General features: G+C 38.9%; 1 protein-coding gene across 1 annotated transcript in view; it reads left to right on the forward strand.

Annotated features, from left to right (window-relative positions):
- Positions 1–7608: 7608 nt before the first annotated feature.
- Positions 7609–26633, forward strand: part of Cfap54 (cilia and flagella associated protein 54) — a 263007-nt gene continuing 243982 nt past the window's right edge. The window contains exons 1-4 of the mRNA XM_042693361.1: positions 7609–7934; positions 17902–18007; positions 20493–20636; positions 22178–22349. Of these exons, the coding sequence (XP_042549295.1) occupies positions 7609–7934; positions 17902–18007; positions 20493–20636; positions 22178–22349 (748 nt within the window). The remainder of the gene's footprint in view (positions 7935–17901; positions 18008–20492; positions 20637–22177; positions 22350–26633) is intronic.

A 26633-nucleotide genomic window follows, 5' to 3' on the forward strand; every position in this document is an offset into this window, starting at 1 on the left:
GTCCATTTATGATGATGATGATGATGATGATGATGATGACTGTGTGTGTTTGTGTGTCAGCGGTCCTGGGGCTTGAACTCAGGGACTGGGCACTGCTCCTGAGATTAAAGCTAATGCTCTACCACTTGAGCCATAGTTCCACTGTCAGCTTTTTGGTGCTTAATTGGATAAATGGGATTTCCTAACCAGGTTGGATTTGAACTGAGGTCTTCAGATCTCCTGAGATGCTGGGATTACAGGTATAAGCCACGAGTGCCTGGCTGTTACTGTTTTTTAAAATTATTTTTATTATTTTAAGTAGTTATACAAGATACTATTCAACAAATTAGTATAAATAAAATTCTTATTATGATCATATTAGACCTAGATTCCACATATGAGAAAAACATGTGGTGTTTGACTCTCTGAGCTTGGTTTATTTTGATCAATATGATGATGTCCAGAGGAAACAGTATTTCTGAAGAGGGAAAGGAAATAAGATTTGATTTTCCCCCAAATGTGTCAATCATCTTACTCCCTATCTAACCAATGATTTTTGACTCAAGCCTCAGAAAACAAGTCTGTTTACTTGCCATTGGCCCTCAAAGGAGAATTCTTTATGAGGCTGGGAAGTCTGGGCTCCCAAGAAGGGGGTCTGAAAATGTTTATTAACACAGATAATTCTCTCTCCAGCTTCTGGCTTTGTTTTTCTGAGACATGTTGTTTTTCTTTCCCTCAAACAGTATTCTCTGCTTCTGTGAGCTTTTGGCAGAAGTTCATCCCCTTTGTATTCAGTTCCATTACACTTAGCAAAATCTGTTTCAGATCCTATGGAAGAAAGAATCTGACTGGCCCAGGGAGGTCAAGTGTTCATTTTTGGTCCAATTGACATATAGTTGATGTTGGAGTTGCATGGTCCAAACAAAAATGCTGGGTAAATGGAAATGTTTTTTGGAGCAAAGAGGTTAACACACATTGATTAGCCATCCCAAAGCTGTATATAGGAGGCTCCTGAGGTCTCTTATGCTGTTTATCTGAACGATTAACATCAGGGTTGAAAACTTGGATTTATTTCAAAATTTTCATTTTCTATTGCCTTCCACATTTGTCACCCATTGTTTTTTGTTTATTCACATTTTCATTCAACAATTACTCGAAGAGTGACAACTAAACATTTAGGACATTGTTCTGAACATTTAGGACACACACTCACCAATTTTATCTTCAACTGTTTTTTTAAATTGTTTTTGACTTCCTACCTAGAAAGCTGGAAAACAAAATAAATAACCCGCCCTCCCCCCCACACCTCCTATGTGGTGGGGAACCATGAAAATAAAACCCGAAGTTTTTGTTGACAGGGAACCTGGTGATTTGGGTATCATTACTCATGATACTGTTAAAAGGGTTTGTTACTGAGATTTTAAAATACACAATAGTGGTTAAATAGAAATTTTCTGTTAGCTTTCAGATCATCTGAACGAAGTCTTTATGAAAATTGAACTTTTCATCTAAACAATTGCTTTTATATTTTTATTTTCAAAAAGAAAACCCAATAGTTTTTTGAATGACAACTATTGTAGAAAGAAATGGTTATTTGTTAATAAGTGATAAAAGTAATAATACAAGCTCAATAATAAAAACTAACATTAAATACTTTGGTCTAGGTACTGTGTAAAGATATACACAGATATCATATTGATTACTTTAATCTTTCCCACAAGATACATGCACTTTCAATTTATGTCAATGTCCAATTAGTCATTTAAATTTCAGTGATTCCTGTTCTTTTTCTTCTGCTTCATTTTTCTTGTTTTGTTTTTTTTTTTTTGTTTGTTTTTTGGTCGTGGGGCCTGAACTATGGGCTGGGCGCTGTCCCTCAGCATTTCAGCTCAAGGCTAGCGCTCCACCACTTGAGCCACAGCGCCACTCCCGGCTTTTTCTGCTTATGTGGTGCTGAGGAATCGAACCCAGGGCCTCATGCATGCAAGGCAAACACTCTACCACTGAGCCATCTTCCCAGCCCCTCTTGTTCTTTTTTATTTGAGATGGCAGTTTGGATTATTGATTTAAGATTTTTCTTTTTGAATGAAAGGAATTTTTCCTTACTACTGGATGTTCATGGACTGAGAAAGGCAGTACTGCATTGATCATCATATAATGACATCATGAGAGAGTGAGTAGCTGTACTACTAGTGGGTTGTAATGAGTCTTGACCTCTTCTGGACATCACCCCAGGAAGGAATGGCGAGGGTTATCACATAATCTCAAGGTGATGATGGATGTCCTGGCTCCTTCTAGCTCTTCCCTAGGTAATTTAAGTACCTTGTTACACTCTGGTGACAGCAAAAAGTCTTGACTCTATTTGACCTTTGCTGGAGGACTTGAAGATGGAAATTGAAGTTACTTGTGTGACACTAGGCTAGAAAAGAATGTTACAATCTACAAGCTGATCATCCTGCTCAGCTGCCCCCTTCCTGCTCCTCTGTTTAAAGCAGAAGGATTTTCTAGTAATTTTCCCTTCAGTGTGTTCCATTGGTGTGTCCAGGTTCTTGGCTTCATTCCACATGACATGAAGTTATTTCTTGGGTCCCATGTTCTTCTTCCACCTTCCAGAGTGATCTTAGGTTTGTTCTATATATGCTGCCGAGAAAAAAAATGTATATATATTGTGTGTGTGAGAGAGAGAAAGAAAAAAATGTAAATTTATTCCATCTTTCTTGGAGCAAAATTCCCCAATAGGCCAGTTTAAGTAGCAAGAATAGAAATTTAATACACATAATTACTTAGGCAAGAAGGCTACAGACAGTGAGGCAACCCAGACATTAATGACATTAATAACATGTCAGAGGAACAAAGGGAGACCAGGAGTTGTTCATTCAAAGAAGAACTACATAGTTGCACAGCTTACATTTGGACTATCTATCCTTAGGCACTGCTTTGAACTTCCTGTCTTAACTAATCTACTGGGTCCTGCACTACCTGCACCCTTCCAGCTGCTGCTGTGGTGACATCCCTCCAGGCTGGGTGCATGATTCCATCCCCTGAAAGCCACTGTCTGGGCTTTCTGTGCTCTTCTATCACTTGAATTAGAACATTGCATTACCAACTATGAGATCTGTCATTTCTAGCAGCTAAGGGGCTGGGCAATCCACCTTGCACAAATGGTGGTGGGAGACAGTAGTTACATTTTTTCTTTTCAGCTCCCTCTTAGATTTTGGTAGACTTTGCTGTAGGCTACTCTACATATGAGAAACTCTATATAGCCTGAGATCATGTGGCTCATGTTTGTAATCTTAGCTATTTGGGAGGCTGAGATTGAGAGCATCATAGTTCTGGTTCAGACCAGCCTGAGGAGAAAAGGTCATGAGACCATCATCTCAATAAAAAAAAGCTAGACATGGTGGCATGTGCCTATCACTCAGCTAGGCAGAAAGCACAGGGACTGCATTCTAAGTTGGGCTAGGTAAGAAATGAGACCCTAGCCGGGCGCTGGTGGCTCACGCCTGTAATCCTAGCTACTCAGGAGGCTGAGATCTGAGGATCGCGGTAAAGCCAGCCCGGGCAGGAGAGACCGTGAGACTCCTATCTCCAATAAACCACCAGAAAACCGGAAGTGGCCCTGTAGCTCAAGTGGTAGAGCGCTGGCCTTGAGCTGAAGAGCTGAGGGACAGCGCCCAGCCCATAGTTCAGGCCCCACAACTGACAAAAAAAAAAAAAGAAATGAGACCCTACTCAGAACATAATTAAAGCAAAAAGGGTGGAGGGCATGGCTCAAGTGGTAGAATTCTTGTCCAGCAAGTGCAGAGCCCTGTGTTCAAAATTTTAGTACTAAAAAAGTCTCTATAACCTGAAGGGAGATACTTCACCTAACTGAGCCACTGGATGTACTGCTTGATGATTCATTGGCCACTATATATTCTTGCAGTCTATCTCCCTCATTCCCTTTTCCATCTTTCTTATAATTCACTGGAATTACAACAGCATATAAAATACAAAATGCTAGCATTTGCCATTTCCTCAAACGGTTTTTGAAAAAAAGTTTGAATTAATTAATTATTATTATTTATCTTTTTTTTAGGAACCTCAAGTCAACAAAATAAGAATGTAGTTAAAAAAGGGATCCAAGGGCTGGAATTTTATAATTGAATGGTCCACCTGCTTGAAGGGCAACAAGGACTCAATTGTTTTAGGGCATAAGGTATGAATCAAAAGGCAGAGTGCCTCTTTTTCAGCTTGGGGAATCAGCAGGGTAGACTTTGCCAAAAACCAGGCCTGGAATATAGCAAATATCCTAAGTATGGGCCCAGAAACATAAAGTAGAGATTTACATGTACATAAGCCTAAGAAGTCAGCGTTGCTGAATTCCTTTGTGCCTTCCATCTTTCAGAAAGAGTCCCTAACCACTTGCTAGAGAAAAACAATTTCTTCTTGCCTGGAGGAACACACAATGACCTAATCTGAAGCAGGTGCCTTTCAAGATGAGGCTTGTTTTTTCTAAACATACCCCCAACGTACTTGATTGCCTTCTGGCTGAAAAGCAAAGTCAGGTTTAAGCACAGCCTGAGCAGGAAATTACAAGTTCTATTCTGAGAAGAAATAAACCACATGCCAAAGGAATTTCAGGATCCAGCTAATAAAGGGTAGCTGGAAGCAGGGGAAGATGCATAGGAGAACATCATGAATACAGAAGTCCTCCATTATCCATAATATTGCTTGATTAGAAAGGAGACAATATTTAACAGAATCCCAACACTGAATTAATCTCTCTCTCTCTCTCTCTCTCTGGTGCTGGGGCTTGAATTCAGAACCTGGGTGCTGTCCCTGAACTGCTCTGCTCAAGGATAAGTGCTCAATCACCTGAGCGCTTACAGGTTCACCTCTGGTATTTTGGTGGTTAACTGGAGCCCCTTTAGTAGCTAGGATTATAGGCATGAGCTACTGGTGCCTATATGACACTTAAAAACCATTATAACAAACGCCACAGAATGCCTTTTAATTGTGGTTAGCTATAGGGAATGTGTGGGCTCATCCATGCATCATGTGGACACATTACAGAAATGGTTACATTTAACTGAATGAATGGATGAACAGTTTCTATGTCTACATTTTAGGAGACGAGGTGGGCAAGAAAAATTTTTGTGCTTTTTTTCTTTGTAAGGATCTACATCTATTTGGGACAGTTCAAGTAATTAACAACTAAATTACCAACCTTATTTATTATTTAAATTACTAAACTTATTTGTTATTTCTCTACCAGTAACTTCAGATAAAAAGAATCTTGAATGGGCAAAAAAATAAAAGGATCCTTGCAGCCTGCCAAGGCATTAATAATAAGAAATAGCAATTTACATTATTTATAAGGAAGCTATTTACATTACTTAGCCCTGTCAGACACAGTAGTTGCCTCACTCCATTCTTTCATTATAGAGGAAAGAATAAAGCAAAGTGACAAGCAAATAGAAGAGATATTATAATGGCTGCATCTTATTATAAGAAAAATAACATTGCTAACACATTAAAGATGCCTCAAATATAATTGGAACTGTGCAAATGGAAACTTCCACCTCACCAGGATGATGATTCAGAATCTAACACCTATTAGTATTCAGCTTCCAAAAACTAATGCAAGTTAAGCATTGTCAACTTAAGTATGTAAAAGGAGGAAGATGACTAAGATGTAATGTTTCATAATTCAAGTATTTGAATTTAATTAGTCACATTTCTTTTACCCCTGACTTTGAAATCTGAATACTACAAGAAAGGTCATTTGTGAGAACAAGCAGACCACAGGGCAGAAAAATCCTACTTCGTTTTCTTTTTCTTTCCTCTTCTCTGCCCACTTTAACTTAATTGAATCCTGCTATTTCACTTTCATCAATATAATAGATAGTTCTCAATAGCAAGCTGTACTAGCTTTTGATTCTGAAGTGGACAAGTCTGGCATATATCAAAAAATAAGAGGAAGATGAGAATAAGACAGTTCACCAAGCTGAACTCTCAAAAATGTCTATCAATACTTTTTTTTTTGGGTAAATGTCCAAGGATGAATTTTTCCCCATTAGATCTAAATTCTCTAAGTTCTTTATTTTTAACTACTCACCTAGAGATAAGATAGAGTCTTTAAAAAATACATTTTGCTTCCAGCTCTTGGAAGCAGAGGCAGGAGGATCCTGAATTTGAGGGCAGATGCGGCTATGTAGCAAGATCCTAAAACACTGTCTCAAAAAAAGTACTATATTTATCATAATATCCTAATTTAGAGAACTAGACTCCAACAGTGAGGCATCATTGCATTTTACTGCTTTGATAGGGAGGTTTTGTGGTCAGAATTACTTGTCTTGATGAGAAAAATTGCTGGCATCTTCCTTCAAAAATGATTGGGGTACAGTCCACATCACATATTAGCCTTATAAATTAGGATAGGCCCACAAAACCTCCAAAAAATTAGGTCAGGACTGAAAGAAATCAGGCTGTGGGCTAATAAGCTTCTTAATGGGAGGCTAGGGCATTAAGACCACCGTCTTTAGTTTTATGTGTGGAAGAACTGGCTGTTTTTCAGTGTTAAGGACCTTTTTTTTTTTTTTTTGAAGAGCCAGCTTTGTTTCTTCTCTTAATTTTATAAGGAATGCAGATTATTAGTTAAAACTTAAAACATACAGTAATAAATTTGACTCTGGGGCTCATGATATGCAGGGAAAGAACAACTTTCTTTGTCACTAAGTATTTTCCTTAAGGCCTGTAGATTGTCTATTAGGAATAAAGTCTCTTAAGATCCCTGTTTAAAAATGCAAAAATATCCCGAGAGTTAACACTTCAAGTCATTAGTATGTATAAATGTTAAATTGTTAAGGTTGAGTAAAATGGACACTAATAAGATTGAATTGCACATAAATAAAAAATCATAGTTATTAGAGGCACAGACTTCATTTCATATTGCACACACAGAACTGAATGTATAAATGGAAGCAAATGGATCAGTGGAAGGTACTAGATTGTTAAACTTCTTGTCCTAGACTTTCCTAATTTCGATTTTGAAGCTTCATTTGGGAGGGCTTATTACGGTAATCAATACAAATTATTTTTTCTGATTCTGGGGTTTGGAGTCACAAGATTGGCAAATGGTCTGACCTTGTGGTTTTACTGACCTTGGTCAAATTATTTGTCCTCCCTAAACTTTGGTATCCTGCACAGTGACACACTTAAGATACTAACAGTACCCGGGATTGTGGAGTGGCTACGAGGAGCAAATGAGATCAAAGATCTTGAGACTAAGTTTCAAGTGCTTAGAGCAATGCCTAGCATTGTTAAATACCACTAGGGTTCAAATGTGGTTAAAAAAATAGGGAGAAGTAAAGCATAGCCTGGATTTGTGATGGTAAATTTTCAGCTCCAGTCCTCGCTGCTTTGTCTGTTCAGAACCTTCTGGCATTTTGATTTCTTCAGAAGTGCCACTTGGACAACATGACAACCTCCAGAGCATCCTTCTAGCCTGGTTTTGTTCTTCCTCTGCACGGTAGGGGTCGCTGTGTTTGCCGGAAAGCGCTCGGGCTGCTTGGTTGCTACGAGACCGTCGCCAGGCAACCGCGTGTATATACACACACGCTCCGGCCGGGCGGTGGTGGCTTCAACATGGCGGCGTCCGGCACCTTGATGAGCTCTCCGTCCGATGACTCTCCCTCGACATCATCGCCACCGGAGCTTCCACCGACCCCACCACCGACCATCACGGTCCCGCTAAAGTCACCCCAGGAGTCCAAGGTCTGCTGGAGTCCGCTGCTTCGCTGGACGTGTCCTGAGGAGAAGCTGCCCATTGCCGCGTTTTACGGGCCGTTGGACGCTAAAAACCCTCTGCTGGCCTCCTTCGAGAAGGAGATTCGGGAGTTGTTAGGTTTTATGAGGAAAAAGAAGGCGCTGGCGACGACGGAGGAACCGAAGCCCGAGTTCCGGCGACGTTGGTAAGCAGAGGTAGGGCGCCGGGGCGGGCGCCGGCTGGTGGAGGGCCTGCGGCGGCGGCGGCGGCCGGCGGCCCGGGGGGCTGGCGGGAGCGCGGTCGGCCTGCTGGGTGCTGGCCGGGCCTGGCCCGACCCGACCCGACCCGACCCGACCCGACCCGGCCTGACCTGACCCGAGGGCCTCGGACAAACCAAGTTCCAGAAGTGGAGATTCGTCGCTACGAGATTGGCCGTGATTCGCGGTACTTAACACATCCCAGTTTCCTGCTTAGGTCAAAACAACAACAACAACAACAACAACAATAAAATTTCATTAACTCCTGTTTGTTCTGAGTTTTCTCCTCATAGCTACTCCAGGTGAATTGTTTTATGGTGTCTTCAGTGGGGTTCACAGCGCCGCATTTATTTGGTAAATACACGGTTTGGAATTGGAAGAAGATTCGAGGAATAACTTTGAGATGGTTTAGTTCTTCAAGGAAGTTCGCCCCTCTACATCGATTAGTTGTACAAGGGAGTTTCATTTTGATATGTCCATATGTGCATACAGTGTACTTTGATCAGCCTCATCTCCAGGCCTTGGCTTCCCACCTTCAATCTCAGGAAGCTTCATTGTTTCATTTGTCACACATGTACTCTAGTATTGCATCCTCCTTCGCCTCCTCTGTTCTCCCTTCCTGTTCCAACTAGGACCCACACTCTGGATAGGACTGGTTTCACATTTCAAGAACCTCCTTGATATGAAGTGTGTTATCCTGTGAACATGTGCAGCTTATTATTATATTGCAATTAGGATCACAGAGATTTTTTTCCCTTGATTTTATGACTCATCTGTACGTTTCCCTTTTTTTTTTTTAAAGCTGCCACTGTGCTATTACTGTGAACTGCAAGGTATCTGCTTTTGAGATTCTTTCCTGTTGATGTTACCATCTTTCTTGGTTAAATTCATTGCAAATGAACAATCACAAATGAATATACAATGTGATATACATATCTATGTATATCATCTAACATTTTTCACATATTTAATACTAATTACTAGGTTTAACTTAATATATTACTTATTCACGAATCAAATTATTAAGTACTTTCTGTATATTAGGTACCTTTCTAGAATCTAGGAAAACATCAAGTTAACAAAAAATATAAAAATGTCTAACTTTGACAAGCGCCAATGGCTCATACTTGTCCTAGCTACTTAGGAGGCTGAGATCTGCAGATCATATTTCAAAGTCAGCTAGGGTAGGACAGTCTGTGAGACTCTTATTGCCAATTACAAAACAAACAAACAAACAAAAAACCCCAACAACAAGCAAGAAGTAGAGCTGTGGCTCAAGTGGTAAAGCACTGGTTTTGAGTAAAAAGAAACTCAGTCCCTGAGTTCAAGCCCAGGACCAGAACACATACACTCAAAATCTATCATGACACACACCTTTTAAAAATAATTTTATTGTTAATTATTAAGGTGTTGTCCAGAGGGCTTACCTTTTCATGTTAGGTAATGAGTACATTTCTTTTTTTTGGACAATGTTACCCCTTCCTTTACATTCCCTCAATTTCTCCTCCCTCCATTGCTCACAAGTTACATAGGTCATTTTCCACATAGTGTATAATGAATAGCATGATTACATTTGTTTACCAACTTCTTCCTGTTTGCCCCCACTTGCCTGCCTAAAAGGAAAAGGAAAACCCTAAAACAAAAACAAACATTACCACTACCACCAACAATAACAACAACAACAACAACAACAAAAAACCCATGTTTCTATTTCCTGGAGTCTGTTTGGATAAATAGTATTTTAAATGTTCAGAGACGTTATATCTTTGTGTTCTTCCCCTAAGTGTATCTTCCTTTAATCTGTGTGAATACCTAAAGACCTGTATAGGTTTTCATGTCCAGTTATAGTGTAGATCTAGCTTCCACATAGGAGAGAAAATTTGCTGTTTGTCTTTCTGAGCTTGGCTTACTTCACTGAGCATTTTAGATTTGTTCTATGTCTGACACATATAATCAACCACTAAACAAATATAGAAATATAGAAGCCTCTTGTGTCTATAGATTTGCTTTCTGTGGTTTCAGTTGCATGTGGTCAGCCATAATCTGAAAATATTAATGGAAAATTATAGGAATAAACAGTTTTGAATAGTGTTTTCCTTTTCTGTATCCAACCTGGAATGCAAATCATTCCTTTAACCAGCATATTCATGCTATGCATCAAACATTCTGGCTCATTAGTTACTAGCCATCTTGGTCATCAGATCAACTATCATGGTATCACAGTGCTTAATGATGCCACAGTGAAAGAGTAATGATACTGGCAACTCAAATGTGCCAAAGAGAAGCTATAAGTACTCTCTTTAAATGAAAAAGTCAAGTTCTTAATGAGGAAAGAAAAACTTACATGCAAAGGTTGCTAAGAACCAGGATATAGTAAGATATTTTGAGATAGCTATCACATGCACATACTTTTATATAGCTTATTATTATGTTCAACTTTATTTGTTAATCTCCTATTGTGTCTAATATATGAGAGTGTATGGGCTGGGAAGGTGACTCAGTGGTAGAGTGCTTGCCTTGCATTCATGAGGAACTGGGTTCGATTCCTCAGCACCACATAAGCAGAAAAAACCGGAAGTGGCACTGTGGCTCACGTGGTAGAGCTCTAGCCTTGAGCTGAAGAGCTAAGGGATGGCACCCAGGCCCAGAGTTCAGGCCCCACAACCGACCAAAAAAAAAAAAGTTTATCATAGGTATGTGTGTAAAGGAAAATAGCACAGTATGTGTTGTGTTCAGTGCTGTCTGTGGTTTAGCATATCCACTAAGAAGTCTTAGAATGTATCCTCTGGTATAAGAGAGCATGGCAATAAATACATTTTACAAAGAGATAAATGCTAGAGAGAAAAATAAATTGAACAGTAAAGTTGCAGGACATCAGATTTGAAGTCCAGTTCAAAATGAGGTGACAGGGAGCCAGGTCAGGAAAGAGGAAAGGGGGTCTTTTTGAAAGATGAGGTGCGTAAGCAGTTGATGAGTAGAAGCCACCCAGGGAAACTGGCAAGTATATTGAGGTGGGATTGTGATTGTGGGAAGAGCAGGTTTTGAATAGGAGGATAGTAAATGGAAAGTTTTAATTTTAGATAGTTTGAGATGCAAGTCAACATTCAGGCAGAGCTATGATTAGGCTTTGGGCATTTGAATCTGGAGGTCAGAGGAGACACAGTTTTTTGATCCATCAGTCTATTAATGATATTCGTTATAATACCTGACAAAAATAACTAAGAGAGTGTATGTACATGGAAAAGAGTAAAGGACTGCTCCCAGATTCACAGGTAGGAGAGAAAAGCAATTAGCAGAGACTAAAAAGTAGCCAAGTAGTAGTAGGAAAACTAGTAAGCACACACGGGGGTGGGGGTGGGGGTTACTAGAAACAGAGAGAGAAAGTGTTTCAAAGGGGACAGAACCTTCAAGTCTTATGAATCCTGCTGATGAGCCAGGTTAGAGGGGAACCAAGAATGGACTGAGGAATACAAGTGGAGAATAAGCCTTTTTTAAAAAAAATTTTATTTATTTATTTATTTTTTTTGCTGGTCATGGGGCCTGAACTCAGGGCCTGGGCGTTGTCCCTCAGCTCTTCAGCTCAAGGCTAGCACTCTACCACTTGAGCCACAGCATCACTTCCGGTTTTTTCTGCTTATGTGGTACTGAGGAATTGAACCCAGGGCCTCATGCACGCAAGGCAAGCACTCTACCACTGAGCTACCTTCCCAGCCCAAGAATAAGCCTTTTATACTAGACATGGTGGTGCATACCTGTAATTCAGCAAGCAGGAGCCTGAGGCAGGAAGATTTTGAGTCTTAAGCTAGTTTAGGCTGCATAGGCCCAGTCTCAAACAAAACATAAAGCAAAAATAAAAATAAAAAATAAAGATCAAGAACAGCAAATTACATACCCAACCTATATGTATCCATATTTAAACAAATTGTGTTTAATCCCCATTTTCACTACCAGTAATTCAATACCACCATTTCTCTGCAGCCACTCTTGAATCTCTCCTTCACATAGTAATCAAGGGGGTCATTATAAATACATCATCAACTTTCATCTAAAGCCTTTCCTTTGCTTGCCATTGCTTTTAGAATAAAATTAAGATGCCTGTCTACTTCATGTTGCTGTTCATCCCTTCTCAGAACTTTCCTGAGCCTTTATTTTGCCATCTCCTTTGAAATGTCCGTGAGCTTTTCAGATGTTTGGCTCCTTCATTTCTTCCAGATCTCAGCTCATTTGTTAGAACCTTACAGAGAAAGTTCCTATCTGGTGCAGGTTCACCTATCAATTTGTATTTTTAAATCTGTTTTCTTAGGGTGGGCACCTTGGCTTATTCCTGTAATCCTAGCTACTTGGGAGGCTGAGATCTGAGGAGAATGGTTCAAAGCAAGCCAGGCAGGGCAGGAAAATCTGTGAGACTCTTATCTCCAATTAACCATCAGAAAACCAGGAGTGACACTGTGGCTCAAGTAGTAGAGTGCTCACCTTGAACTGAGCCCCACAACTGACAAAATAAAAATCTTTTCTTGTGTTTTGTCTTTTATTAGCATGTAAGCTCCCTGGTGATCTAGGATAACACATGTCTTCTTCATTGCCCTGTCTCTAGAACCAAGCCTGGAGATTGAGACATAGCAAACAATAGGCATTTGTTATTGGAAAAATTCAAGGGGATAGAGTATCTTTGTATTCTTAATAATTGTGAATATTGTGTACAGAAAAGTAGATCTGGGCCAATTTTTAAGGACAGTATTTGATCCATCTTTTTTTTTTTTTTGGTCGGTAATGGGGCTTGAACTTTGGGCCTGGGCACTGTCCCTCAGCTCTTCAGCTCAAGACTAGTGCTCTACCACTTGGCCCACAGTACAGCCCCTTTTCTGGTTTTCTGGTGGTTAATTGGAGATTAAGAATCTCATGGACGGGGCTGGGAAGGTGGCTCAGTGGTAGAGTGCTTGCCTTGCATGCCTGAGGTCCTGGGTTCGATTCCTCAGCACCACATAAGAAAAAGAAAAAAAAAAGCTGGAAGTGGCGCTGTGGCTCAAGTGGTAGAGCGCTAGCCTTGAGCTGAAGAGCTGAGGGACAGCACCCAAGCCCAGAGTTCAGGCCCCACGACTGGACCCCCCCCCCCCAAAAAAAAAAAAAAAAGAATTTCATGGACTTAAGTGCCAAGGCTGGCTTTGAACTGCAATCCTCAGATCTCAGCCTCCTGAGTAGCTAGGATTACAGGCATGAGCCACCAGTGGCCAGCTTTGTTCCATCTTTAAGATAATCACAAATGTAAAGAATTGACCTAGACCTTAACAATCAAATGTTTCATGAGATTTAGGAAATTAATTTTGTTTATGCAACAGTTTATCTGTGTGCCCTCAATGTGATAGGCACTGCCCTCCCTAGTCACTGATTACACGGAGATGAACAAAATAGATATGGGAATCCATGCACATTGAGCTTGCAGTCTAGTGAAGTAGAGATTGTCAGTGAATGAATCGTTAAATCAACACACAAGCAATTTCTTACTCTTATGGAAAATAGCTGAGCATTTATGTGTGCCACTCATTGTGCTAGGCACAGAAGATGCATCACTGAACTAACTGAAGTCTCTGCCCTCTTGAAGCTTATATTCTAGAGGAGACAACCATGTCATAGGGGTGTACTTTAAGGTAACCTAGAAATTGGTGCTTTCTAGCAAGAAAAAGAAGGAAAGAACTTATGGGGTAGGATATAGTAAGTTGTGTTTTTCAATAAGGTGGTCAGAGTAGATGACACTTGAGCAGAGGCATAAGGATAATAGAATGGCAGCTTGCTTCCAAATGAATGGTAGGGGAGATGACAGAAAGCTAAGATTAGAAGGATGCCCAGGAAATAATTAGGCAAACAGATAAGAGGAGGGAACAAGTGCAGAGGAAAATCCTTGGTAGGCAAGTCCCAGGAACTTTGGAGGAGCACATGGAAGCCCACTTGGCAGAAAGGTGAGGGCAGGTGCAGTGAAGGGAGAAGGGTATGGGGCTGGGAGAGGTTTTAGAGGCACTTTAAAGAGTTTGCATTTATCTCAAATGTAACAAAATCCTTGGGAAGTTTTTGATATGGGATTAACCTTAGACATTTTTTGGGGGGTTTAAAAATATTATTTTGGTGATATTGTCCAAATGGAGCAGGAATGGCACATGGAATGAATTGGGAATTCAGGAGGTAGGAACTGCTTTTATACCATATTTTAAAAATCAAAACTTGTTTCTTCTGACTGTAGGTATTTCCATAGCATTAAAATTCATAGTACCTAAAATATATATTTGATCATATAAGCAATGTCATTAAATAAGAGTATGATTCATATTTTAAAGTATGCTTTAATAAAAGCACATAAGATTCAGAAATGCTTGAACATAATCACATGAAATTTAGGTATTATGCTTATGCAGTTTTAATCTTCTATTTTGGAACTTTCTAAATTTCCTTGAGCAGCTATAATCAATGAGCAATACAAAGCATATTGACATTCTCTTTTAAAATTATTATACACTTCCTATATAGTATGTATTATAAATTTTATGCAAGCCATTCCTAATGAATCTTACTTTGAACTTAGAATTCACTGAACAAATGTTTCATATTATATAATCTCAATTGATTTAATGAAGCTGGTATTTTTCTTCTATGAGTAACAAACCTACTCATCATTATCTCAGCTGGAAGATTTGGAAGAATTATCTAGTTCATCTACATAATTTGAGAATTCCAGCAAGTCTGTATATTTTAAAAATCCATTATATCTATCCTAATATGAAGCATTTTGTAAAGCAGCAAATTAAAGCAAAAAGAAAATACAAAATGAACAAAGAAAATAACTTTTGCTTTTTAAGATTCTAGGGTTTATATTTGCCACATTATTTGGCATTGTCATTTATTATTGGTGCATGTACATATTTTTGTACCCCAAATATCATTAATCAGTCATAAGGGACTATAAAGGACTGATTAATAATAATAAGGGCTACTTTGTCCTTTTGATTTAGTCACTTAATTACCTAAATGAAGTATTGGACATGTTTCTCTAGAGATTGTTTTATTAATATTGTAACATGTACATCACAAGTAGCAGATCTATCTTTAGTAATAAATTTAAAACCCTGTCTATGTTAGTCAGTTTAGGCTATATTAATAAAATACCACAGACTAGATGGGCTTCAACGACAGAAATTTATTTTCTAGTTGTGGTTTGCATCTGGTGGGGGCTTTTCTTGACTTGTTGAAGACTGCTTTGTCTTCACATAGTATTTCTTCTGAGCAAACAGGGAAACAAGTTTTCTGTCATCTCTTTTTGTAAGGACATAATCTCACCAGGATCCTACCTTCATGACCTTATTTAGCTTCCTTAGAGACCCAGTCTCCAAATACAGTCACATGGGGTATTTAGGGTTTCAACAATACATGTAGGTTGGGAGGACACAAACATTTAGTATATAATATACTATTAACTAGGAATTTATGAGATAGGATTGAAAAATATTAAGGGGAATTTAGACTTTCCTAGAAGCATTTACAATTTTCAGGAGAGATGGAAGGAATAAATAAATGTTACCTAAAAGAATAAAATAAGCAATGAAATGTTACCTTGGTAGTGACTAGAAACCACTTTGATACTACTGTATGCTTTGCTTTTGTTTTACTTGTTTACTTTGTTTTACCTTGAATGGGTCCACTGAATATTTGAGCCCATGAGCTCTTCATAGAAAATAATAAAATAATGAGAGAAACATTTCTTCCTAGAAATGTACACTTAATCTGGCTTATGTAACTGTAACCCCTTTGTTCATTACCACTACAACAATAATAAATATGTTAAAAAATGAAAGGGAAATTTTCCCTAATTATTTACTCCATTCAATCTTTCATCAAATATTTATTGAGTACCTACATTTACTATAGGCAGAAGGTCCAGAATCACCAGCACAATATTGAAGAAGAACAAAGTTGGAAGACTGCCTGGGTATAGTAGAACAGGCCTGTAATCCACTCAGGAAGCTGAGACAGAAGCCTCTTGAGTCTGAGGCTACCTAGGGTTACATACTGAAATCCTGTTTCAAAAGAGAAAGCAAAGCAAAGCAAAACAAAATAAAATACAAAGTTGGAGGATTGTTCCTACCCAATTTCAAGAATGTTGTAATAATTGGTGCAAGTAAAGACAATCAAAGTAACATAGAATTTGTATCTGTGTGTTGTGTATTCATAGCTAATCTTTAACAAATGAACAAGCATTGCAGTGGAGAAAAGGTCATCTTTGCAATAAATAGTGCACATTCAAAAAAAAGAATTGAAACACACACCCTATACTCCATAAAATTTAGTCAAAAATCATATATCTAGATGTAATATTCAAATGATAAAATTCCTAGATGATAACAGGAGAAAGTCTAGATGACTTTGGGTTTAGTGATGACTTACTATATACATTACCAAATACCCCATCCATACAAGAAAATTTTGATGTTAGACTTCATTAAAATTAAAGATTTCTGCTTAGTGAAAGGCACTGTAAAGATGACTATATTTGCCAAAGACATATCTAGTAAAGTCTAAGACACTGACAGCACCAAATGCTGACAAAAATGTGGAGCAACAAGAACTCTCATTCATTGCTGGTGGTGATGCAAACCCTGAGTGGAAGACAGTTTAATGTCCCTTTCTGATAAAATAGCATACTCTTAGGACATGAACCAATAATTGTGCTCCTTGGTATTCATACAAAAGTTTAAAAAATGTAGCCGGGCGCTGGTGGCTCATGCCTGTAATCCTAGCTACTCAGGAGGCTGAGATCTGAGGATTGCGGTTCAAAGCCAGCCCGGGCAGGAGAGACCGTGAGACTCCTATCTCCAATAAACCACCAGAAAACCGGAAGTGGCGCTGTAGCTCAAGTGGTAGAGCGCTCGCCTTGAGCTGAAGAGCTGAGGGACAGCGCCCAGGCCCAGAGTTCAAGCCCCATGGCCGACCAAAAAAAAAAAAAGTTTAAAAAATGTGTCTATATAAACCCTGTATATGAAATATTTATAATAGCTTAATTCACAATCAACAAAACTTGGAAACCACCAACATATCTTTCAAAAGACAAATGCAAAAAGCAATTGTGGTACTTCAGACAATGATACTAGTGTTAAAAAGAAATGAGCTGTCAAGCTACAAAAAGACATGCAGGAAACTTAAATGCATATTACTAAATGAAAGAAGCCCATCTAAAAAGGCTATATTGGAAGTGGCACTGTGGCTCAAGTGGTAGAGCACAAGACTTGAGCTGAAGAGTTCAGAGACAACACCCAAGCCGAGAGTTCAAGCCCCATGACTGGCAAAAAAATAATAAAAAATAAAAAGGCTACATTCTGTATAACATTCTGGAAAAGGCAAAAAGTGGAAACAGTAAAAAGATCAAGGTTAACAGATTAAAGAGAAAGGGACAATGAGATGGGAGCATAAAGGAATTTTTAGAGCTGTAAAACTGTTATAAAGATGAGTATGTGTCATTACACATTGGTCCAATCCCATCATATATGCACTATCAAGAGAAAACCCTAATGTAAATCTGTAGGCCTTGGATGATAATGATGTGTCAGTGTTGACTCATCAGTTGTAATAGGATGTACCACTCTGGTGGTGTGAGTATTGATAAAAGGTAAGAGCTATAAGAAACCAACTTGCCTCTTAATTTTGTGTGTACTTAAAACTGCTCTAAAATAGTGCATTTAAAAATGTCTCTAAAAGTTTCACACATAGGAAGCAATAGTACTAATTTTTCCTATAACTATATGATAAATAATTAGGCATTAGCAATAAGGCACATTGAAAAGATAGCACAAATTTTAAAGGCTTGCTTACTAATTAATTGAGGTTTATCACTGACTTTGAAGATGTCATTTTATGTTTTTTTTTTTTTTTTAACAGTGCCACCACTTTGTTTAATATCTGGACCAAATATGCCCCCAGGCTGCCAGCTGACTATTACAATGAAAAGCTTCTGAAGGTTGGAGATAGCCTTTGTCAAATGAAAGTAAGTGCCTCTGGAGCAAAGTGAGCCAAAGGGAAATTCAGCTTGGCTAATTATTATTTGGTCTGATACCCTTTCTACATGACATATTTTGAACTCTTTTTTCTTAAAAAGAAAATGAGGCAGGGTTGAGATTAGGGGTTGTACTGGTGCTTTAGGCCTGTAATCCTAGTTCCTCAAGAGGTTGAGATCTGAGGTTCAAAGCCAGCTGGGACAAGCAAGTCCATGAGACTCTTATCACCAATCAACTACCAAAAAGCTGGAAATAGAGCTGTGCTCAAAGTGGCAGAGCACTAGCTTTGAGCAAAAAAGCTCAGGGACATTGCCCAGGCCCTGAGTTCAAGCCCCAAGGACGGCATAGACACAGACACAGACCACACACAATACATGAATATGTAAAAAGTTTAATGAGGAACAGTAACCAAAAAATGTGCTTGCTTCTTAATGTTGTAGTTGAAATTCTCCGGGGGTGAGCAGTTCCTGCAGGAACCAGAGAAAGCCACTTAGATGCTGAGGGTGTGGTAGGTGCACAGCAGGAAGTGCTGAGTCACCATGTTCCTATCTTATACAAAGGGGCCCCAGACACCACTTCCTGTTGTTTTTGACATGGTTGGCCTTGCACAGCCTGCAGCCCTCGTGGCTTCTGGACTTGCTGTTTTGTTGCCCAGTTTCCAGTGTTCTGTTTTAAATAACTTTCAGCTTCTTCTCAATGGTTTACTGTGTGTGATTTACAGCAGTCATTCCATATATGTCCTGCTTGTTCAGTATATTATATGCCAGACAGAGTCTATGACCTATTTTTAATTCCATATTAAGGTCCAAGTTTTGGAATGTTGTGGATGGGTGGACTTGGTTTGATAAGACCACACCACAGCTGAGTTTTCAGTTGACAATAATGAGTTTTCCCTTTAAGCTCTGGCATAAGTCCAAATTATTCTAAGTTATTTGTAATGTTGGACAGCAAGTTTTTTTTATCCAAAAGAATTCTTGGCCAGACAGAGGCAGCAGTATTCAGTGTTTTCTAAATCTTCAGTGTCTCAGCTTAATTTTCCTCCTTCATTTCTACTTTCATGAATCTGTTAGGTCTGGGAGGCAAATTTACCAAATGGAGGGTAAAATGTGGAAGAACTTTTGTAGGGAAGAACTAAGCTAAGATCTGTTTTTAATGACCAGAATTAGAGACAGCTTTAACTGGGTGAAAATGGACCATGCCCCTTAAAAATACAGGGTTTAGGAAACTAAAGGGGAAAAAATTGTAAGCTATATTCATGTAGAGTGGAGTAACAGCTTTTACAAGAATTAAGAGAGATAGCTTTGTCTGTTCTTAAAGTTCTGCACCTGAGAAGCTGGCAACCTGTAATATAGTGTATAGTTAGAGGATATTGGTGGAGGGAGAAGGCAAGAGCATGCTTGAAGTTGATAAAGCAAGTTGATGAAGGATTCAGAGTACTTTTATAGAAACATCTGGAAAAAAATCTTTTAAAATTTAATTAAAGAGACAAAAAGTTTCATCTACTTTTTGCTGATGTGACAGTTGGAAAGATGGCATTTATAATCCTGGGAATAAACTTGCATTATTTGTGTTGATTTCTAGACTCTATTTTAATTTTTAGTTATAGTAAAGATGATTTTGTAGAGCATGCTTTTTCTTTAACCTATTTGAGTCTATTGTATGAATCCAGTTAGAATGAGAAAGATTCAATATTATTGAGCAAATAACAAAAAGTCAAAAAGAAACAGAACAGTTTTGGAGCGTGGATACCTCTCGAGTGAGGTTGTTCCCACCTAGATCTTAACTTTTCCTAGAGACACAGCTGCTAGGAAGGAAGTAGAGGAAATTGTAAAGGAACTTAGCTTTAACGCATTGCCTGTATTCCCTACCTGAAACTCTCTAGGTCAGCTGTGTCTATGGGTGGCAAGAAATAAAGCATCTGATTGTAGCAAGGCTATACATTTCCCTCAGACCAAATATTGGGTTACTACCATCTGGTGATGTTGGATTTGGGGGCATGGAGTTTGAGTAAACATAGGTTTTGCTATGCCAAAGTGAATATTCCTTTTTTGTTGTTGTTGTTGGTCATGGGGCTTGAACTCTGGACTTGGGTACTATCCCTCAGCATTTCAGCTCAAGGCAAGTGCTCTACTGCTTGAGCCACAGCACCACTTCCGGTTTTCTAGTGGTTTATTGGAGATAAAAGTCTCAAGGACTTTCCTGCCTCAGCTGTCTTTGAACTGTGATCCTCAGATCTCAGCCTCCTGAGTAGCTAGGATGACAGGCTTGAGCCACCATCACCCCGTCAAAGTGAATATTCTTATTTTGTGGTTATGAAGGTCCTATAGCTTGTGGTGGGGACATTTAAATCAAATAATGTCCATAAGCCACACAGTGCCACACCAATGACATAATTTTACACTTTGGTGCAATTAAGAATAATATAAAAATCGTCAAGTAATACTTTGAAACTTTAATCAGGTCTTTTTATTTTAGGAATATAAACTGGCCCTTCTGCAGTGCTATGGAAGGTATCTTCAACAGTTCAGTACCAATTTTGATGAGAATGGAGCAGATGTGAATCAATTCAAAACTATCTTCTTTCCAAAAGGTTTTGGAGATGAAACTTCTGGACTTACAGTAAGATCAAAGAAGCAGCAAAGATAGCTATGGTTTATGTTAGCTCTGTGTTATGCCCTTAAGTTGTCAGCGTCTGACTATCTTCATTGCTTAGCATGGCATCTGGCCACTTGTTCTAAGTCCTTTGACATATAACTTCAGGCATGGTTAAGAAAATGAACTTATTGAAATTTGTGACACTACTTTGGAGATTGTGTCAATATAACCATCCCCTTTACCAGCAGGCACTATTGTTATATGCTCATAGTCTCCACAATAATATTTGTAGAGGCTTTCAGTTTGTAAAATACTTTGGAAAACATAGTTGACTTTTACAATGACCTTAAGAGTTAAATACTATTACTTCCTTGTTTTACAAAAAAGAAAATAAAGCTAATCAGAATGAATGTAAAAAATTAGCTCTTGATTGCAGATGTTTGTCACAAAAATTTTTATAATTGATTTCTAGCCTTTGTGCATTGCTATCATTAGTTCACCAGTTGAGCACTTCCCCTGTGCTAGCTTTGGAAATAAAAGCGTTTATATGAATTATCATAGTCTTAGTATGGTCCTGACTTTTTTTTAAATAGAAGAGTAAAATGAAGTTTACCAGAGATCAAGAAGTCATCCCAGCACCCTCAAAGCCATGGATAGGGCTGGAGCTTGAACTCTAGTAGTCTGATTTAAAATCTGTGTTATTCCAAACTTAATTATTAAAAGTCTTATTCAAAGAACGTATGGTTGGTTGATAAACAGACAACCTCAAGGCATCTTTTGGGGGACGATTGGTGTAACTGCATCATAAGTGCATGAATAAGAATACTAGGCAATGTAGGCTGGTGCTTAACATTGCATTAAATGCAAAAGTCTCTCCAACTTTCCATGTATGTAGTTCTCACTACCACCCACCACAATTCATTTTTCACAAATTATCAGAACTAATTGCAAAAGGACACATGAAAATAGTTTATCCTACTGTCCTTTGACTTTACTCTTTGCCTACAGTCCAGATTTCTTGTAATGACAAAGAACACTTAATGTTCTAATCCTTGGTCACTCCTGTAGTCTTATCTCTCACTGTAAATTTTTTTTAATCCAAATTTACAAAAAGTATTCAGTTCATTGACCATAGCAGCCACATAAGACATCCTTAATACTGCATGTGCTAAGGGTAGAACCATCTATTGCTTATGTCTGAATGCTTCTTGCCTGGCAGAGTGTGAAATGGAGGGGCTCAACTAACAGTTGTTAGGTGAATTATGTAAATGATGATAATCACATCTGAATTAATAGGTTAAAATGCTATTAAATGAATTTTAAAAAATTGATTAAATTCTATATTCTTGGTAATTTTTTTTTCTCAGAGTAGCTTCTGACTAAGGAATGCCAATCTTAACTAATTTAGGATATTTTGAAGAAAACTATCTATGTTTCTTTCTGGATTAATCTATTAAACTCATTAAGCATAATTATTTCCATTTTAGTACTTTACATTTTGAGAGGTGCTTTCCTGAGTTGTGTATATATGTATATTCTAATTTATATTTTCCAATGTATTTCAGTTTCATGCTTTGAGTGGCAGAAGCATTTGCAGCTATGAGCTAGTGTGTGACTCTGATGCAAACCTACAAAACAAGGAGTCTGTGAAGAAGTGTCTGCATGTCTTGTCCTCCCTAAGGCTTATCATGCAGGTGGCTCTCCCACAGGAGCACCTTTGCTGGATTATTTTCAATGGTGGGTACCAGTGTGTTTTGTTTCCTAGTGTATCATTCAGAAAGTTAAATGCTAAGGTTGATGGTAACTTGACAGCCTTGTCTTTTAAAACATACATATTTCATAATAGGATGGCTGGGGTTATTATCATTTTTTAATTTATGTTACATTTTACTTTGTCCTTACAGGTAGGGATTTATTTATGTCAGAGGCGATGGATAATCAGTGTCAGGTATATAAAAACCCAGAAGAAAGATGTGGTGAAACATGCCTGAAATGCCAACATTTAGGAGGCTGAAGCAGGAGGTTAGGGAGTTTGAGGCCAGCTTGGGATTGTTCTGTCTCAAAACAAAACAGACAGCAGGGACCATAGTTGATAGAGTACATAAGATGTAATGACGAAGGACTAACCACTGCAGTGTATTGGTCCTAGGTATTATCCATATGTTAGTTCTCTTCTCTTAGATAGTACCTTTGGTTTTCTACATGGCAAGCTCTCCCCTTTTACTACTTATTTGAGGGAAAGCTCTGATTACTACATGCATGCACATGAGTGCACATGTACTTATACTCACACATTTTAAATGTGTGTAAAGAAATGAATTTTAGCTATAAAATGTAACATCTTTTTCTCTCTCCTAAAGTTGCATTAAGTCACTTACTCTGTTCTTATTTGGGGAATACATTCTTTTTTTGTGGTGCTAAGAATGGTTCAAATATTTTAAATGAAAGATAATAGTGATAGTGTGTTTGATTTGATTAAGACCAGGACAAAATAACTCCAAAGAAAAATACACTAAAGGGGCTGGGAAGGTGGCTCAGTGGTAGAGCGCTTGCCTTGCATGCATGAGGCCCTGGGTTTGATTCCTCAGCACCACATAAGCAAAAAGAAAAAAGCCAGAAGTGGCGCTGTGGCTCAAGTGGTAGAGCGCTAGCCTTGAGCTGAAGAGCTGAGGGACAGCGCCCAGGCCCAGAGTTCAGGCCCCACGACCAGACCAAAAAAAAAAAAAAAAAGAAAGAAAAAAAAGAAAAATACACTAAAATTTCCCTCATTCTATGGCAACTGAAAGTTTATTTCACTTTTTCTTTTCTCACTCACTCCAAATCATGTTTTAGCATTTGTATTGAAATTAAACTTCGTATTGGCTGCTAGAAATGAGGATACTTTTGATGATATTTTTTGATCAGTGAATGTTTTTTTGTGCCTGATCAACCTTCAGGGAATCCTCAATTCCTTTAGTGGCCACTGCCATCTTTCCATCTGAATTGCTTACCTATTTTGGCAAAGGACAGAGAGCAGGAGAAAAGGGCAGTGAGAGGCCTAAGGACTGGGACTTGTGGTTGAGCCTTACTTGAAAGGTAGAAATGGTACATTACAATTCATTTCTTTCAGTCCTTTCATAATCAGATGCATACCAGACCTAATGGTGTTATTTTTAATCCAGAAGAATGAGACAGGAGGCTGGGAAGTTCAAAACTCGTTTAGCCACACAGCAAAGATGAAGCCAACCTAGACTACTTAGCCAAAGAAACAAACAGCAAACTAAAAGAAAAAAAGAAAAAAAATCACACATTTACCAATCCCTAATGTTCTTTGAAAAGAAGAATAAGTTTAAATAATTTTGTATCTTCTTTCTGTAATTTTATTTATTCATATGGTATTGTGCTCTAGACTTTATCTTGTTCCCTATACTATTTTGAGGCTCCTTTATTTAAACTAATTTAACTCTGCTTTCTGATTGTATAGGGGATGGGCACCTGGTCTGTTGCACCTCTCTAATTGCACAAATAATTCTATGAGGAATACCTTTCTACTTGTCCTTTTATAGTCTGGTGTAAGAGTTTTCTGGGATTTATGCCCAGGAATAGGACTGCTGGATTATGGGAGATACACTTATTATACTTTGTTCACCAACTCCTGTCCTTGGGGTAAAACTTTATGAGTAGTTCCTGGAAACCAGGCATTATCTTAGGTGCCAAGGTCACAGGAGAGGGCAACAGGTGAAAACTCTGTTCTCATACTCTTCTTCAGTTGAATCTAGATAGTATCAAGTGACAGTTGAGTGCTGAGGAGAAAAGTAAAGGTACGCAGGGCACAGGGAATACAGAAGCTAGAATGAAGTGGGTTGGAATTTTACATACCATGGTTAGGGGATGCCTTCCAGATGTGACAGTTGAGCAAAGACCTAAAGGAATTTGAGGGGTGAACCACTTGAATATGTAAGAAAGGCTGTTCCAATTAGGGGATTAATAAATGCACAGACCATGCAGTTTTGACAGTTTGACGTTTAAGTAGTCAGTAATTTATATATTTGCAAATTTACCAAAATATATTTGACCTTGTTATTTACTCTGTTTACTTTTTGTTCGTTTGTTTTTATTTTTGAGACAGGGTCTTGAACTCACTGTCTTCTTTTTTTTTTTTTTTTTTGTCATGGGACTTGAACTCTGGGCCTGGGCACTGTCCCCCAGCTCTTCAGCTCAAGGCGAGCGCTCTACCACTTGAGCCACAGCACTATTTCTGGCTTTCTGATGGTTTATTGGAGATAAGAGTCTCACAGACTTTCTTGTCCAGGCTGGCTTTGAACTGCAATCCTCAGATCTCAGCCTCCTGAGTAGCTAGGATTACAGGCGTGAGCCACTGGTACCTGGTGAACTCTTCTTGCCTCAGCTTCCTGAATGTTGGGATTATAGGCATGTGAAAACTACACTCAACTTTTATTTACTTTTTTTTTTTTTGGTTGGTCGTGGGGCCTGAACTCTGGGCCTGGGTGTTGTCCCTCAGCTCTTCAGCTCAAGGTGAGCACTCTACCACTTGAGCCACAGTGCCACTTCTGGCTTTTTCTGCTTATGTGATGCTGAGGAATTGAACCCAGGGCCTCATGCATGCAAGGCAAGCGCTCTACCACTGAGTCACCTTCCCAGCTCCTACTTTTTTTTCTTTAAATTATACTAGAGATTGAACTCAAGGCCTTGAGCTCGTTAGGCAGGCACTATACTACTTGAGCCATGCTTCCAGCCCCTTTTCATGCCTGAGTTTAGGCTTTGATTCTTCTGTTTGTACCTTTCCATGTTGCTGGGGATGACAGGCAGGGCCCACTGTTGCTAGCCATTGTGCTTTCCTTTAAGTTGGGATGGCATTGGTGGAGATGGTGACTCCCAGACTTAAGCCTTAGTTGACAACCTCCATTCCTTATCTCTGCCTCTCAAGTAGCCATGATTACAGGCTTTAGCTACCATGCCCAGCAAGCTACCTCACTTACCTTTGTATCAGCTTGGTGCTATTACACATGTATACCCTTGGTTTTGTAAGATATTTAACCAATCTTTATTCTTTCTGAAATCTAAGCAGGTATATGAATATTGGATAACAACTCAGTTTTCAGCTAATCTGAATCTTAATTTAGACTCTCAGGTTTATTTTGATGGTGGTTATCTCTGATGAAAAGGAGTCACATCATCAGACCATAAAGTCATATTTGGCTCAAAGCAAAATTAAATTGACTTCTAAAGATCACATGGAATTCAGTCTATGTCCATTTGTCACCATTTAACTTTCTCTTTCTGGCTTTTAGTGGGAATTTGGAAACTATACCAAAATCCAGCAATCAATCTTTTCTTCCTCCTGCTCCTGCTCCTGCTCCTGCTCCTCTTCCTCCTCCTCTTCCTCCTCCTCCTCTTTTTCTCCTCCTCCTCCTTTTCCTCTTTCTTCTTCCTCTTCCTCTTCTTTTTTTGCCAGTTCTGGGGCTTGAATGCAAGGCCTGGTCAATGTCCCTAAGCTGCTGCTTCTATTTTTTTGGTCGGGTGTGGGGCTTGAACTCTGGGCTTGGGTACTGTCCCTGCACTCTTCAGCTCAAGGTGAACACTCTACTGCTTGAGCCACAGGGCCACTTCTGGTTTTCTAGTGGTTTATTAGAGATAAGAATCTCAAGGCTTTGAACCGTGATCCTCAGATCTCAGCCTCCTGAGTAGCCACTGGTGCCTGGCTCCATCCCTAAGCTTCTTTTGCTCAAGGTTAGCACTTTACTACTTGAGCCACAGTGCCATTTCTGGCTTTTTCTGTTTATGTGATACTGAGGAATCGAGCCCAGGGCTTCATGCATGCTAGGCAAGCAATCTGCCACTAAGCCATATTCCCAGCTCAAATCCTGCATTTTCAAAGAAAGTTTTAGTAGTAACTGGGATGCATTAGGGCTGGCAGGGTGAGAGGCATATTTTTGAAATACAGAGGGCCCTTATGATTTTGAGGAAAATCTCCGGGGGATATAAATTCCCCAGTTCCCTGTAACTGACATGTTTATTCAG

Source organism: Dipodomys spectabilis, unplaced genomic scaffold, assembly GCF_019054845.1.
Source record: "Dipodomys spectabilis isolate Male_0828 unplaced genomic scaffold, ASM1905484v1 ptg000163l, whole genome shotgun sequence".
In the NCBI taxonomy this organism is placed as follows: Eukaryota; Metazoa; Chordata; class Mammalia; order Rodentia; family Heteromyidae; genus Dipodomys; species Dipodomys spectabilis.